Source organism: Polyergus mexicanus, unplaced genomic scaffold, assembly GCF_030449975.1.
Source record: "Polyergus mexicanus isolate NDT 795.1 unplaced genomic scaffold, iyPolMexi1.0 SCAF_3, whole genome shotgun sequence".
Lineage (NCBI taxonomy): Eukaryota > Metazoa > Arthropoda > Insecta > Hymenoptera > Formicidae > Polyergus > Polyergus mexicanus.
In genome coordinates, this window is record NW_027223323.1 from 685,246 (window position 1) to 703,458 (window position 18,213).

General features: G+C 42.3%; 2 protein-coding genes across 4 annotated transcripts in view; one reads left to right on the forward strand and one right to left on the reverse strand.

Annotated features, from left to right (window-relative positions):
• The window catches only part of LOC138944875 (uncharacterized), a 279,898-nt gene extending 277,817 nt beyond the window's left edge, over positions 1-2,081 (reverse strand). Inside the window, exon 1 of the mRNA XM_070315941.1 lies at positions 1,994-2,081. Within this exon, the coding sequence (XP_070172042.1) occupies positions 1,994-2,081 (88 nt within the window). The remainder of the gene's footprint in view (positions 1-1,993) is intronic.
• Positions 1-18,213, forward strand: part of LOC138944978 (discoidin domain-containing receptor 2-like) — a 111,693-nt gene that overhangs the window by 51,819 nt on the left and 41,661 nt on the right. For all 3 annotated transcript variants that reach the window (XM_070316099.1, XM_070316098.1, XM_070316100.1), the window contains exons 2-3: positions 11,262-11,443; positions 15,291-15,396. In XM_070316099.1, coding sequence (XP_070172200.1) covers positions 11,341-11,443; positions 15,291-15,396 — 209 coding nt within the window. In that variant the 5' untranslated portion in view covers positions 11,262-11,340. The remainder of the gene's footprint in view (positions 1-11,261; positions 11,444-15,290; positions 15,397-18,213) is intronic.

Genomic DNA, 18,213 nt, shown 5'->3' on the forward strand with positions numbered 1-18,213 from the left:
TCTCACGAATAATTTTAATAATTTTTCTAAACACATCACTCTTCTTTTTTATGTCGAATTATTATCACTCTTATTTATTTACTATTTAGTCAATTTAAATATAACTTCGTGCAAATACACAAATAAATAAATAAATAAGTATATATTGTACATACAAAAATATGTATGTTTATAAATTTAGGCATAAAATTCAAAGTCCATAAATTATTGAAATCTGTGAGGAATTCGTATAATTCAATTTACGGTATTTTAAACGATCCTCTAATTTCATCGGCATCGCGTATAAAGGCGAGAGGTCAGCGCGTGGCGGATATGTCATTTCGTTTTTGCCGGTAGAGCTTGCCTATCGGCGCGGCACCGAAATGAATAAAAAAAGGTATGGGAGAAACGGAAGAGAGGTGACGACCGGGCAGGCGAAAAAAAGAGAGGACACAAAACGACAAAGAGACAGATGTGATAAATGGTAATTGCGCAAAAGTACCGCGGCGGATACACGAATAACACCCGTTCCTCATTAGAGGCTTGTTAGGGCACTACGGACGCGTAGTGATGGAATGCGAGGAGAGAAACGGAGGCGCGCACAGAAGTCGGAGTGTTCGCGGAGGCGCCTCTCGCCTCCTTCTGGCCGACACGCTTTATCTACTCTTCTCTCTACCGAACGTGTGTTTCTTCTTTTAGACCAGCTGCTTCGGGAGAGAACATCAGCGGGCAAACGTCAAGCTCACGAGACTTAATAGCTTTGATTCGCGTCATCGTCGTACCACCGCGATTTCTCATTCGCGATGCAAAAAGAATATTCCGATGACAGATTCGATAGAAATAATAATCTCTCGCGATTGGCAGCCACTCGCGATGCAACGACAGTGCGTCAAAAAACTTAAGAGTTCTTAATAGTTCAAAGTACCAAAAAAATTCTGACTATTTTTATATGTGTCAATGAATGGCTATTAATTATATATATAAAGACCGGCTTGTGTGCAAAATATTTCAATTTTGCCAATATTAATTATAAATGAATTTATGGACAATCTTTGTTTAAAATAATTCCAATTCTTGATACTTGAATTTCTCATTACATTCATACCAAGATTAAAAATAATTGTATAAATCCATATGTATTGTACGATATAATTAGATGGTCTCTCGTAATTTTAAGCAGGATAAATGTGGATAGCAAAATAATTATAATCTGATAATTAAAATTATTTCATTGTATCTTTCGTCTCTTTTGATCTGTTAGTAATAAATGTTAAATTTTGACGATAAACCGACAAACGCACCGGCTTTTCTAAAGATAAACTTAATTCCATGAACTGTTTGAGAGATCCTTTAGACATCGAGCTGCGCTCCAACCACTCGACGGTACTTTGTTCGTGTGTTTGCTTGTACACGGTGACGTTTAAACAAGTGTTTTAGCCAAGGGTACGTCGAGGATGCGCGAGAGGATTCTGGATGCGCGGAAATATTAAGACGCGACGGCGACATGAAAAGCAGAGTTTAAGAACCGCGTGAGTCTCCGCCTTCGGTTTAAGTTTAACCCCCTCCTACCCCACCCCCTCCCCTCCCCCAGCCCCATGCTGCTTCTTCTCCCTTTGAAACGTCGTTTCTCGTTTCGACTTTGCCAGCGCCGCGGTCTTTCACTTTGTTACTTTTGCGCGAATGAGACGTCGCGCGCGTTAACCCCTTTTCTCGCATTACGTCTGATAAAATTTCTCCCACGTTTCAGCGTCACTCTCACTTTTCAAGTCCCACCGTCCGCGTACAAATGCAAAGACATCACAAAACAGGGATATAAAAGTCGTGACAGATTTCTATATAATTTCAGTTATCTCACAAAAGGCACGCTATTTTATCTTGATCTCGAAAAGATACTCTAATAACACCTAACTGCCTCTAAGAACGCACAAAAAACTGCAAAAGGCGCAATCTTAGCAGGCCCTTATAATACTCCTTTTTCTCTGCTTTGTGCACTTTATCTTCCTTCTTCTCCTACCTTGTTCTTCTTTTATTTCCCGTGCTACTCTTTTACTAGAAGAAGTCAGAGACCGCTTTGATTTTATTGCTTCTCGCTTGTCCGACATCACTCAACTGGCTCCTCTAAAAGGCGTTTGAAGATAACAGGCTGTTCCGGTGAAATACTACGAAAGCTATAAGGACGTCTATAAAATAAAACGCCAATACTTGCATGCGCGCGCTCGCTGGTCTTTTGATTAATGGTTTAAATTTTTTAACGAGCTTTGTTAAAGGATTATTCATTGTAAGCATCGGATTCTAATGAGCCATGATGATTAAATCTCAACGATTGAATAACAAATCTTGCCGAAAGTAAAAGCAGTCTAGAAATTATTACGATACGGTAGATAGAAGTGGTACAGCACATGGGACGGACGAAATAGGATTCGAGAGTTGCAGTTTATGCATGTAAATCGCCCCCCGGTCTCAGTCGCTGCTTGTTGTTCTTTGCTGCGCTCGGACGCATCGGCGTTTTACGTGCGTTCATTGTATTGTATTTTATTGCAGAAAGTAGCGATACGTGTACATAGAAATGGATTCGTATACAAGGTGTCTCGAAATTATTGCTTCGCTGCTTTCGATAATAGATATTAGAAAATCAAATAAAAGAATGATTGGTTCTCAGCGTTTTATCGATGGATCAATAGGTATTATATGATGAGCAAATAAAGATCAGCCTTTACGTCAACGCGAATAAGCAACAAAATTTTATTCTTCATAAAATCTCACGTAATTGAATTTTAATTCAATATCATTATTCCATGATAGAAAAATTCACTTCACATTTTTTTAGTATTTTTTTAATTTTTTTTTTTTTTTTTTAGTATTTAATAATACAATAACAGCAGTAATAAATTAACGCTCATATATTTTAAAGGTTTCTTTATTTAATAACTTTACATTTTGATCTCTTTTAAATATTTTGTCGTTGAAAAATTTCACATTTTTATTAAGCACAATTCGACGCGCTAAACATTTCAAAAAAGCTAGATAAAAATGTAACGACAGTTCTGGGACACTCTGTATGTGCATAGATGCATAAGCGGCGCATCCATATATGTCGGCATCGATTCGGTTTTCCGCCCGCCTTTGTGTCCCCCGCGGCGCATCGATTCGCGGTGTATGCACTTTTCGGCTCACCCCGTTCATCGAAAATCCATTTATTTGCATTACGTTCGTTTTTGTAAATAATAACGAAATAGATAGGTGTGCGTGCATGTACGCGAATAATCTTCCTATCTCTCTGTATACAAAATGTCTCAAAACCACCAGCAATTTTTTTTTTTTTAGAATAATTGAAGATGGATTCTTTATAATAACAAAAACGAAAAGTTTATTTATTTGTGCGGAATAATAGTTTCCATTTTGTTTCGTACGTTGATGAATTGTTTATCTCGATCATATTTTTCACGTAAGAGTGAAAGAACAATCTCGCATGCATAATCCTCATTTAGACAATCGTTTTTCATCTGCTCGTCATTATCTCGCACGTTCATCTCGCAATGATAAATCACATGAGCGACCAATAAGTACCGCTGTATATATCTGCACCAATACAAAGGAGAGACGTGTGAAAAGAGAGGAAACGTTCTACAAAATATCTAGCCGGTTAATATATCGATGATTCATAGAAAAGTAATTAATTAAACACAATTGTGTACGTAACTCGTACGTTGAGAAATGTACAGGATGATTGACGGTAACAGAATTATCGGCTTTTAGGCGTCTCTTAACGCGCGACATTGAAAAATATTGGCTATTAACTCTAGCAACATATTTTTTGCATCGTATATTACAATAGCGATAGGAAAAAGTAGCGGTCGCGGGCGAAATCCATTAACGTAACTTACATTATATTAGAAAAGAGAGAGAAAACGTTGGATTTTATATTTTTATATTCTCAAATCGCGAAATACTCGCATAGTTGTAAATGCGTTTTCGCGATAATAACTATTTTCTCATAATTTAAGATTATCCCCAGAATAAACATAATAATATAAATCAATTATATACATATATTGAAGTACTCTCCCTTGATATTATTAGGATTAGGAACGTGAAAGCCCAGAACATGAAAACGATATTGTAGACGCATACGTGTTGTAGCTCCAACGCGCGTTATGGAGTGGAAGCGAATTATATTAATTTGAATAAACGTCAATTTGTTTACTAATCGTGCATGAAAGCGAGCACGCAGTTGGCGTCTGTTAACATAGTATGTACGTATAACGCAACTACGCGATATTGCGTTTCACGATTGAACTTTGTAACAGGATGTAATAATTGGAGCGTTTCCGCGTTTGTGTATTAAAGCTCGTGTATTAAACACTGGCGTTCTAAATATTTGAGGGAAATTATCGGGGTAGCTTAATTAAACGCGCGATGAACGATGGTAAAGATCGTACCAGGAATGCGAGCTAAAACGCGTAATTCAGCGAGCGTATAGGTAATTAGATTTGGAAATGTCCCAACTGCGATTGTACCTCGCTTTTGTGTCTGCCTTTTCACTATGTCAGCCGAATGACTCGGCGCGCGTTTCTTGGACGACGTGTGTATAGGGAAGACTAACGACTCGTTTAAGCGCGAGATTAGAGAGAGGGCCATGATGAACAAATGTCATATTGCTCGGCGCAGTCATATTGTTATGCAAATGCATTTTCTTTATACCGATGATCGATCGTTCGAATATCATCGGTGACAAACGCAATTAGTAGCGGAAGAAACGCATCGCGCACTTGGCTCGATTTAATTACGAGGTCGATTAAGCCACTGACAAATCTGTGACAGACGCGCCGTCTATGGTGGAATTTACGTGTATAATGATCCTCTTTGACGCGACGATACCTAAATAAGCGTCGCGTAATAAGAACGTGTAATATCCTTGCGTCGACGCCAAGTGTCTAGACGGAGACGAACGCGCTATTCGATCCGAGAAAATATTGACCCTTTCCGCGTGCGTACTTTTTACAAGTCCGGTTATATCATGCGGCAAGACGCTTCTCTCCAACGCGACCAATCCTTTCCTCTTACCTACAATAATGGACGTTAATGGCAGCCCTAGCAAGTCTAAACAGTCCTCTCGAGTGTTTGCGCGCGCCTTTCCTTTTCAACCTGGTAATCCGAGGGTCAAATAAAATCGTTTACGAGCACAATGAGGAACGGACCTGCCTCCTTCGTTCCGTCAAAAAAGTACTCGGCTTAAGTGCTGATTATGATCCGACTCGAATTATAAAGGTGCTGGATCATCCCACGTCATTGTTCTCCGCTACGCGATCGTACACGATCCTGAGTGGCGTGTGACGGGAACGGGTCTATGCCTGATGACTCTCGACTTTTCAAAGAATTTGGACTATGCAACGCGAATACGCTAAAACATTATTAAAAGTTACTCAATAAGTTTCTTATCCCGTGCATTTGGTTATATCCGAGGAAATATTGTATTTTTTAAATGCGCGAAAACTCGTCATAAAATTATAACATAATTGTATTACTATTAAAAATATCATCATGTCGAAAAAAAATTCAAATCTGGATATGAGAATTCTCTTTTATATAAGTTATATTGTGTCTACCGTATCAAAAAATTTAAACCCAAAGAAAAGAATATCGCATAGAATTTTGATGTACATATATGTGACCGTGAAACACACAATGCACAAAAAGAACGCGCTACACAGTCGAGAGATTTATTGGACTTTACTATGGTAGATTTTTATAAACAAAAATCTCTCGAGGGTCGCGTCAGTAAAGGTAAAAAGAAACATTCTAGAACGACGGAATAGCACGGTGAACACCATGACGAGTCTTCTCTCCGACGAACATCTTCAAGATCTTTCCCGGGAGCACTCGAGGGACATTGAGTGGTTTCACGTTAGAACAACTATGTCACACAAATCAAAGCCATGAATATCCATCCGCTCTTAATCACAGCGAACAGACGCTTGACCATTATACTTTTCGTCGCATCTTTTCGAGAAATATATCTGTTTAAATTATCGGGATATCTTCTTAAGAATATCACTTTATATAATTTTTGTCAGACCTTTATAAAGAGTAAAAAGCAAAAAAATAATGGCTGTATGTAAAATATTTTATAAAAATGACGAGAGAGAGAGAGAAGAATTAAGATGTATAATATATCATAGAGAAGCGCAATTCACACAAACAATAGTTATTATCTTGTAGCGCAAACACATTCTCGTAATATTACATATGTAATACATTAGGCATTGTAATATTTAACAGTCGGGATATCATCTCGGACGCAGCCAAAATGCCTCACCGTTTCTCCTTATGTTAGTCTGGTTGCGCGATCAGTAAAATCCTCCTTTCGTCAGCATTGTTACGGAAAATCAGCGTGCATTTTTCACGAGTCAACGGACAATAGGAAGGGAACGCCGGGGCATCCGACGCTACCTCCCATTGTGATTTTTCCATCCGTCCGTTTCTTTCGCGAGACTTCGTCCATTTGTTCGCGGGATCGAAGTTTGCGGCTGTTTCGCACAGTTATCGCGCCCGAAATGCTACAAGTACCGCTGTTCTGATAAATGGAAAGTCGACCGGCCACTACATACAGCGCCATAAATCTAAACGTCGTGTGATAGACGATCCTCGAATAAACCCCTCTATAATTCCGGGTTATCTTATTCGCGACGAGAAGTGATGAACACATAGAAAAGATTTCTCGCACTTTAGCCTCTTACTGAGTAAGTGAATTCAGCAAAGCGGAAGAAATGAAATGGAATTAAATATCCCGCACGACAAATTTATATCTTTCTAAACGCGCGTCTTGTTTGTTGTAAATTAAATGAAAAATATATTTTATATTGTCTTCGAAAAAAATAATAATGTATAAATTTTTGCCATCCAATGTCATAAGCAAAATTAACGATATATTTTTCTGTAGAAATTCAATGCTTACTACAGGCAAATTTGTAAAAGAGAGTTTATCTCTCGATATAAATACCTAAATAAAATTCAATTATATAATGCACGATATACACCCGTGAGAGAAAGATAAAACGCAGCAATTATGCGCATAAATTCTATTGTTTCTGATCTACCGATAGAGCTAAGAATACGCGAAATCCTAACCAGAATGGTTCTGAATCATCGAGACGTGTCTTTGAACACGATACGAGGATCATGTCCGAGATCAATTCGTAAATTTTATTCTTGGCATAGTACGCTATCTTTCTAGATTTCATATTTGATACAGAAAGAAGAAAAATCATGTCGCGAACGTCCAGAGATCTTGTAAGTAAATCCATTATATAGGGTGTACAAAAAAACCATTCAATATTTATATGATAGATAAGACACACTATATTAAGCAAAAAAACCTTAGTAAACATAGATCGAAAGCTCAATCGTTTCCGAGATATAAACATTAGGTTTAATAAAAAATTTTTATTCGGTATGATGTGTCCTGTCTACCACACAAATATTAAATAGTTTTTTTGAACACCCTGTATATCTTTATAAACGCATGTAAAATAGTAAATACAATATCATTTCGGAATTGCGAAAAAGTAGAAGCAAGCGGATCTTTACGAAATACGAAATAAATTAATACATCAAACCCACTCACTAATACTATTCGTTTTCATTAATGTCGTATATTATTAAATATAATATTATAGATGAAAAACAGATTCGATGTTTTTATAGTCCGTCTCGCAAAGAGTCGCCTAACAGGATCGTCTCGTTATAATCTTTCGATTCATCTCACTCGATGACAACGATAATCCCACGAGATACAAACAGTCTCCCGGAATCCGTAAACAGGCGGCATTTTTTTCTCCTCTCGACGAGAAACCGAAGGGAGATGCACCCCGGTTCCGTGATTTCACGAGCATGTCCGTCTCGCCCACGCCTTACAAACGGTCACGTTCGAAAACAAATCTTCCCTTTCCCAAACGCTTTACAGATAATTAACTGACATTAACGTTGTTCCATTCGTCGGGCGTGGTTAGGTTTGCGGTTAGCTCGTATTTCTCGACGAGAGTCGATGCGTATGTGTCTTTACGACCGATAAGGATCGCTTTTCCAGCGAGATATTCCGCTGCTCCACGTGTATGTACCTCGTTCTTCGCTATCCCAGTCTCGTCCTGAACAACGACTCGGACCGTCAGAGCGGATTACTGAATTCATTGGCTTCGTTTTGTACGGAGGACTTCGCCTCCACGTCGCCGACATCGTTTCTCCTTGGCTTCCGCGCAATTAAGGTCAACTCGACGATTTGTCGAGAGCGATTTCTTTCGGAGCTCCCGCACAGAAAAAAAGGGCAAATGTATCTCGTAAAACCAACATGTGTTATTTGATAATGTAATAACATTACGTGCCAACTTTTCTCTCTTACACGTTATGCAAGTGATATTGTTTTTGTGCACGTATAGATAGTAATTAGATAACATACTACTATTCGTAGCGTCTTAACGCGTATTAAATTATGCCAGGAACATTCTATAATATTACTCTTTGATAAAAACCAGCTGACAACCACTTTATAAATAATATCAAATTAATTACGGGAATTGGCAATCATTCGGAAAGTCTTAATTATCGAATTGCGTATATCGGAAATTCGCTTACTAACGTGAGACATCTCTATTACGGCGTCTCGTATCGATATCATTAAGAAATAAATGAGATGAGATCAAGTCGTATAAGCGAAATTAAATCGATAGGTAGATAGATACAGAAGCTCGCGAATGGCGAGTCGCGGCCACCCTCGCGATGCGTGTGGGTGCATCTGCGCGATCGGAAATCTGTAAGCGATACCGCCGATAAAATAAACATGTACACTCGCAGCTTTATGTGTAGAGATGCCGGGCTACATTCCTCTACACGGACGTCTCGCGTGTATTAATCTGCATAAACTCATTCCTATGCAAACGAAGAGATTCGACGTTGAACTAGGATATCACGGGCAAGCCTCCGTGGCTTATATCGCGGCTTAAACGAGCTTCTATACATGAGCACGCGTGCAGGCGCATGACGTTTCGCGCGCAAGCTGTCGGTGTGGGTTATAGATAAATATAGATATATAGAGAGATATGTATACACACATCCGTGTGTGTGTGTATCGTAAACGATACCGATCGTAAACGGAATCTCCTTCGCTGCGCGTCGACGGCATAATAATTGCGAAATCCTCTCGTTTCCCTCATGGTAGACGGAACTGGCCGGCCAATCCAAAAGGACGGCGACGACGAGAAAAGTGGTACCTGCCTGCTGAAACGATCGCGCGATAATCTGTCCCCTCTGTAGTTTGCGAGATGAAAAGAAAACAATCGATGAATAATTTTGTGGCCGCCAGAGTGCTTACCGCGCGTCCTGGGGAATTGATTTCGACGGAGCGCGTCGCGGGCGTTAAGTCCCTCATGAATACAATGAGGAGATAAAGCTTTTATGGCGGCTCGACGTATAAACAATACTGTTTTTTCGATAACTTTTAATTTAATACCTGGTGCTTAGGAAGATTAAATATTTACGTGAGAAATGGAGCATTTCGTTGTAGCAACGATATTTTGTTAATCAACGAACCTCTCTCTCTCTCTCTCTCTCTCTCTCTCTCTCTCTGTTTCCCGCTCTTATTGTACATTGTTACATTTAATTAAACATTGCGACCATCATGCGGTCCTCGAAAAATTTGCTATATCGTACGCTTTGTTTAAATCGTCTGTTATCAATTTTTCTTAAATATAAATTCGTCAAATAGATCAAACAATTTTTTTACCGTATTTTAATCTCAATAATATATTTTCATTATCTACACCACATTAATATTAGATAAACATTTCTATATATGCAAGACAACGAAAAAAAAATTATTCATTGAAAATAAACAAAAAATATTTCCCTGACATGATTTAATTATCATCTTCGTAACAGAATGGTTTATCTCTATGCGTGAAAAATACACGAACGCGATTCGTGTACTTCATAAATATTCAATCACTCGATTATGGAAAATAAACCTACCGATATGATCGTCATTCATATGCTGGTTGGAGAGTCAGCAAGCGCAATGCATCACGCCACTCGTTTCGAAGTCAAATAAGATCTACAATAAGCGTCCTACGATCGAACAGCTGTGAAGGATTTTGCAAGTGGAGAGGCGCGCTCTCGATACTCTTACCGGTGTTCTCTTCCTACGACAGGAGAGAGAAACGGCGGGACGCGCGCCGTAGAAGAGATTTTACATCGTCGCGTCGCGACTATAAGCTGCGGCATGTATCTTTAATGCGGAGCACGCGAGGCCTACGACCGAACGACTTCTTACTACCGTTCTCGTCATTACTTATTCACCGTCGGCGCAATTACTAGCGAATACTCCATCAAACTCGAGACACCTTCCTCACCGAGAGATGGAGAGAGACGCGTTATCGGCTGATAGGCTCGTAAGCCAATAAGAAGTTATTATCGCGCGACTCTCGATCGCTTCTAGATTCCTTTCAATCTCGATCTCCGATCCTGAAATATTCTCGAATTTATAAAAATCATCCGCCTCTTCGAGCATGTTTACGTATAGCTAACACGCGTCGCATTCTCGTGTCATTCCTGGAAGGTGCATGACATGCGTCGCAGAAAGTCTAACTCCGTCTTCGATTCCTATAGAAAGGAAACGTTCCACGTGCGATGAATAATCGACGTAAAACTGAATAAAGATTATATTTATTCTTAGATCTACGTGACATTGTAATACGATTCGTGCATTATTCTCTATAGAATTTTGATTTAATTAAAAAAGTCAGAAGGAAAAGAGCCAATGACTTTTTATATTAAATATATCAGAGTCTTTTTTTCTTTTTATTTCATTTGATAAAACTTTTTTAAATAGAAAAATTATTTAGCCAAATATACCTAAGAGAGATTCGATACAATTGTAACAATACAATAATATTTGAAAATTTCAAATTTCATAAAAGAAAAAGAAAAAAATTATATAATGTCAAGAATAGTTTTATAGCAAAATTTTTAAAAGAAATATTTTTACATTATGTCACTCTTGAGCAACGAATAAAAATTTTCAAATATACGCCACGCTAGTCGCGAGAATGTCCTCGACATTCAGGGTGGCATTCACTCCCGCGATAACTACGCGCATCATTTCTCCACCAAGGCGAGCTCATTTTCCGGGAGCAGTGAACAAAACGACCAGCTTTGTCGGAGCGTCTTCCCAGCTCGACAATTGTCAGGCATGAAATAACGCGATTGCGCTCTTCATTTTTTTTTTGTTTCAGGTTGACGAGGCAGAAATGGCACGGCGGGAATCTCGGTGAGGAAAGGGCGAGGGTGAAGCCCTCGCAGGAAACGGGAGCTATGGCGAGAAGCTTGGATTTCCTCGCCAGAAGGGCGCCACCTGCCGTCCACCTTTTCATCGTTTTGCTCGCGCTCGCCCCCGCTTACCATGGCGTGGACCTCTGTAAGTAGCTCCTAAGCTCTAATCCGCATGCCGCTTATAGTACCCATCGCTTCGCGTCGTGAAACTTTACGGCTATAGCTCTTTGGCCCGTGCCGCGCGCGCGCGCACACAAGTTGTTTCGTTTATAAGTTATTAACGACGCGGAGGTTGCGCGACCATCCTCCCTTCCTCCCTTCCATGCAGAACTTACGCCACCGCAGTCGACGAACTTTCGATCCGGGATCGGCTTTGACCGTGGTCATTAGGATATCTTGTGTATCTGAAGACGTTGCGTCTTATCATTTGAGTCGCGCGCGCCTATATTTAGCGATGTCTCGTGAGTTTTCGAGTAGGCGGAGTTTGAACATTCTCATCTCGATAAGAAATGATTATTATACTTAAATGTATACTTAATAATATATCCTTCATTGCGGAAAAAATTTTGATGAATAACATAGAATTAATGCTTAATAATATCATTTGTGTTTGCTTTCATTTAATATCAGTACCTTTTATTTTCGAAAAGATTCGAATGTTTGATACATTTGATCAATGTTATTATAATTTTTAATTAATATCATAATCGGCTTGAATATACATATATATATATATATATATGTATACACTTTGATAAAAAAGGATAGCTTTATAAATCAAAGAGATTACCTCTCGCATAAAGAAAATCTGCCTTTGGCGAAGCCTTGTTGGCGAGAAACAATAATTAATAGAAATAGATTTCCGGACACAGAAGAGAAATAGCATGGTAGCCGCGATAAAGGAACGCTTAATAATTGCGCCCTTCCAAACATCCTCAGCGATTTCCTCCCTTTCCTCGTAATTTATCTACGCTCCAATAGTTTGGAAATAATCGATAATATTTTCTCGAGTCTCGCTGTCTTTTACCGGACATCCACCAAGGGTGGAATCATATGAGATGTCTTGCCGTCAGACGTCTCGAGGATTAAATGGGGAAAGAAATCGATGTCTCGCGCCGGAGAGTGTCGCATTTATAGGAATCTTTATTCACGATTTACGAGCGCGATATCTTACGGTGGCTCGTTAGACCGGACGCGACGACAAAGGAAACGGATTCCGTCGCGAAACGGTCGAACTTTATCAAGGGCGAACGGTCGTGAGAATTCCGACGGGGTTGGACGATATATACGTATATCGGCTGGACCTTCATTAATAATAATAGCTCGCCATGTTGGCCCACCACGAATCTCGATCTGATCTCTTCCTCTCCCTTTGTTGGCACGACTTTTCTACCATCGATTCGAATCGTTCTCCCTCGCGCTGCTCTCTCCCGCTGGATTCGAAGACATATATTAGCGACGGAGTCCGCGATGTACCGGGCTGACCTTCATTAATAATAATAGCGAGCCCGTGCGTCGCGTCGGTCCAGCAGTCCCGATGATCTCGAACTCGCTCGGAGCACAGGGACACGATTTTCCCGCCCTATCGCACTCCGCAGAATCCGAAGACATATATTAGCGTCGGGCATCGCGATATATCGGAAGGAGCCTTTCATTAATAATAACAACCAGTCGGCGCGCGAGAGCCGATCGGCATTTCCTCCCTCCGTCGACTCGACTTTTCTACCGTCGATTCTAATCGGCGCGCCGCGCGCGGATCCACCGTGGAAGTCGGGCGCGTACGTACATATATTAAAGCACCGGAATCGCGATATAACGAGGAGAGATACTCCGTTAATAATAGCGGCGATTAATCCGGTCGACCGGTTTCCGATGCGCCGCATCGTTTGTAGGCGCGCTACTTTCCGTATCGTCCGTTGATTACAATCGCGCCGCTCGAGATCGAAGTCGCGGCGAACCATTAACGGCAACATTGTACTTCCCGCGATAGATACTCCAGCCGGATCTCTGCTTCCGTTATCGTTTCCGATTATCTATCCGCGGGGTTGCGGAGAAATGACGAAGGTACGCGCTAAATGATTCCATGGTTGCAAACTCGCACGCGGAACTTAATCAAAACGATCGTAGGAACGCGCGTCGTGTGCTGCAAATTGCGAGCTTTTTATAATATTCTTAAGCGGCGTCGACGACCCCTCCCCCGTGTCCGCGACGTTTCCACCGCTCTTGCAGAGATTCCGTTTGGCGATAAAGTACGTTGGATTAAAACGGTAAGACCAAAATACACATTTCACTCCGCTCGACGCCGCCGGGCGCGGAATTACGACGGGGGGTTGGCAAGGGAAGGAGGAGGGAGAGGGGGAGGGAGCGGTATCGTCGGAGGAACACTGTAAACTTTCGCCGGTATTAATGGCCACCTACATGCCCGTGTTCCGTTCGTTGGCTTAGCGCGGATTCCTTCCGTTATGCTCCCCGGGGCACAAAGCTGCATCCTCCTCCCTCGCACCCTCTACAGCTGACCGCGCTACACGCTACATCTGCACTCGATATCCGGGCATTAGGCATTATCCTTGTCGGCCGGGTGTACGTTCTGTACGTATGTATTGTACATACGTCGTCGGACCCTCCCAAAGCTACTTGAAATTTTAACAGTTTCCGTGCCACGTAATGGTATCATTACTTGGCGTGTAAACTATAATCGATGCCGCGCTGCATCATGCACATGGGACTCAAGCTCCGGGCGTTTACGGCTCCCCGACCGATCGGGGTCTCGTCGTGCCCGAATTAGTTACGCTTCGATATGCGCTCCTTTGTCGAATTACGAGGCCTCGACGTGCGTACTGTACATACGTATCGTCTGTGAATTTACCAGCTTTGACACAATACGCGCGACGGAGCATCCGGTCCGTTAGAGGGAACGGACATGCTCTGCGTTTCCCGAGACAAAGGGCCGATAAGGCGTGGGCGGTTAATGGCGACTTGAAAAAAAGAGAAAAGAAAAAAGAAAAGAAAAAACGCGAAATGTATTTTCCATCGTCCCTAATGATACCGCCGTGACGCGGGCGATATGAATGCGAACACATACGTCATACTTTGTTCGAACTTTATTGCACATGCACGAATCGCGGGAACGCCTCTCGAAAATGCGCGGGCCGGAGAGACCGGAATAATGTATGCAAAGTAGACGGTATCGTTTCTTGGATGGCCCTTAACCCTGTCATTGGGCGTTTGGCGCTGGTCGAAGTTAGATACGCGGAAGGAGGGAGGGGGGGATTAACCGATCGCGCCCGCGCGGGCACGTATTCTTTTCGGATATTAAATCTCTTCGGAAGATAAAGCGCTTTATGATCTTCATTAATGTGCAGCCGCAAGAGCCTGTAAAATCAAACGCGCGCGGACGACGATCTAAAAACTGCCGTCAATTTATTACGACCGGCGTAAAAAAAAAAAAAAAAAAAAAAAAGTCGCGCGTACGTTGTCGCGCTCTTATTCGCCGCAACGCTTTTCATTGCTCCACCACGTTATCGACGTTATTTTTCCCTCGTCGTCCGCGAAAACACGGAGCAATACGCACGATCGACGTTAATATACGCAACGACGTAATAAATATTTCGCGGAGCTATCTCGCGGGAGGATACCCCGTACAACCGGCAGTCGGTGTAGTCGACCCTCGCAAGACAGCTCCGTTCATCTATGAAACAATTAGATCGGTCCAGGAGATATGGAAACATTGAGGCAGCCCACTCTGTCCCCCTTCCTCCTCCTTCCCCCCCCCCCTCTCCGTCTCACCAAACCGTGACTTCCACCCGCACGACACGGACGACTGTACACGCGAACGTAAACCGGCTCTATCGCGCGGATCCATCTCGGTTAGCTGGTTATTTAGCCGTTTATATGATCCGGCCGTGATGCATGCCGATGCTCGTGGATCTACAGGAGGGGCATATAAATTCAAAACTGGCTAACCTCGACGACGCCGCGTTTGTTTGTTGCAGCCCAGTGCATCGCGCCGCTCGGCATGGAGTCCGGGGCGATCCCGGACGCGGATATCAACGCCAGTTCCAGCTTCGACACCGGAAACGTCGGTCCCCACCTGGCACGGTAAGCGACAGTTTTTCATTTGGGGATAGCCTGCCTGGCCGCCATCGATCACTCGTATCTACCGGCGCCTTCTGTTGCGCTCGATGCACCCGCGATCTGCTGGCTGCTATAACGCGTCCGATATCATAGGATCTGCGTAGAGATGCGTCCAAAAAAAAAAAAAAAAAAAAAAAAACTGTCCACGTCTTTTGCACGCGTAAATCAGACTCGAAACGCAATATATATTCATAAAGACGATAAAGAGAATTTTACTTTTCTCCTGTCGTTTTTATTATCGCAAAGTAATAAATTCAAGCATCGCTCTCCGCTCTTGGTTTTAACCTCCGTTTTAAAAGCAAAGCGGTGAATTTTTTGTGTTGACAAGGTAAATATATCGCTTCGTGAAAGGGCTAATTGTAACGCCTCTACGCGCGCGCATGAATATCAAAAGCTCTCGCGAAACGCCCGGCTGTGCTCGTTAATACATAAAATCCGGAATATCAGGTTTATAAGTCTATGGCGAAAGACGTTATTACGCGCGAACAAAGAGAGCAACGCGACCGCGAACATAATTATTTCTGATCTAACGGGCGTAGCTTTAACGCTCGCTTATATATGCGCGAAGACACCAACAACTAACGGAGCTTAGTCGATATCTCTTATCGTCGCGTCGTGAAACGAAAAAGTTACAACACCGACGACGGTGGCCGCGCGAGAGAAAGAGAAAGCTTATGAAATCTAATTATATAAATTAACGCCTATCCCTGCGGGAATACAAATTCTCGCAGCTACAACGTATAATTAAGTAATCCGCGTACCTTTCGGATAGCTATAGTTTCTCGTTTGGCACTTGCTCGCGCGAAATGAATATTTATAGAGCTGTTAAATCGATCGTCGATTTTCTCCCCCTCCCCTAATGAGCGCCGGTTTGTTCTTCGGTTTAGAAACAAATTTATTTTTAATCGCGCGGCTGACGAAAATTATTCGATGCGAATATTTATGGTCGATCGGGGATTTGCCGGCCGTTGCGTTCTGTTTTGCGTTAATAATTTCTATGTCATTATTGGATACGCGTCGCGTGCTGTTTACGCTCGCAATTATTTATAACAAGGACAACACTGTGTAATAGCTGCCGAAAACTTAAAAACCTTCGTTCTACATTTCCGAACAAATTAATATTTTAGTACGAGCTTTATTACAAATACACGTTTAACGTAACTTTTTGCTTTATACCGAGTTGTTAATATACGATTAAGTACGACGGTAGAATTAATTCCATTCGAAATTAATTTCCACCTGCATCTCGCCTCTACATTTTGTCTCGCTGTTTCGCCTCATTCGTACCCCTTCCACAGCTCGCGAACATTCGCAAAATAGTTATAGCGCAAAACAGAGATCGCCTTCAGCGGACATGCCTCGCAAGAGTCTCTCGTCCTCTAATGCAATTGTCACAAAAGGACCTTTGACGTATCGTACCTATTCTAAAAAGACTATTACACCTGGCTACAGTGGTAAAAGGGTTGGTCGTGTGTAACGCCTCTGGTAGTCGCCGGTACCAACGCATGAATACGAGATGCAACTGGCAGGGCGTACGTGCTCCGAACTAGCTGCTAAACCCCCGTTCTTCCTCTCTCCCTCGCTTTCTCGATTTCTCGTCCGTCTCTTCTCCCTCTCGCGTTTAGATATTAATGCGTGGGGTCCCGGTATTCGTCGGCGGTTTGCAGTGCACAGCGGCGGCTTTATACGAATATTCCATCCCACGGGACGCGTATCCCAGTCCGGCAGGCCGCGGTTGTAGAGAACCGAACCGGGTGCGCGCGCGAGGCACCACCAGGTCGTGGTATATACATGGAGCCGTTAGTCGACGGCCCCGTGGGCTCTCCGATATTAATACATTCCATTACCGCAGACAATGACCGGCTGAATGGGCCTCCGAGTCTTGATGAGCTCCGCTGCGCCCCCACACCCGGGATTCTCCCCCGGCCGTGCACGTCACCATCTAATTTAATACAGACCGGCCTCGGGCGCGCGAGGTGCCGCGAACGTTTACAACTGCTCGTTCTTTCTCTCTTCTTTGTGTTGTACGAGGAAAAAAAAAAGAAGAAGAAAAGAAAGAGAGGGAATTGCCCCGCCATTTTCTTCGGAATTTTGCGAGATGATAGGCCGACGAACATTTTGCCCCCGATACGAATTACCACGGTTACGGCGCATTTTTCTTTTTCGCTCACCAACGGGCGTCGAGGACGTGCGCTCGGGGAAAAAGATAGAGGAGAAAAAAAAAATAGAAAATGTGAAGCCGGGTGTTTCACGAGCTTTCACGGACTCTCGTTGTACTGAAAACGTCCGTTGTCGTGAATTAAAACAACGCGTTTGGAGATGCGCGTCGGTTACACGAGAAAAATCTCTCGGAATGAAAACACACGGAATATAAAATATACAAGTTGTTTATAATTTGAATATTGCATTAAGGTTGACGCGGAGCTCTTGCGTGGAAATATGTTAGGGGACAGATTTCATTCGCGCAATTTATCGTGCGATGATCATTTTGACGCTCCCCAAAAAATCTCTTTCGCGAGAGAGAGAGAGAGAGAGAGAGAGAGAGAGAGAGAGAGAGAGAGCAAAAAGTTTCTGACATATGGAAAAAGGATTCGTTTTCCTCGAATACACGACTTTGTTGATTTCAATCGAAATTGAAAATCTGATTTACACTACCGTTAGCTGCGATAAATCATCCGTAAATGGAAGAATAAATAGTTCTCGCGGAACGCGTATTTCGCGAGAGCTAATGGAGCGCGTCTTTTCCAATTATCGAGTGAAAAATTTTTGACGTGCAATCGG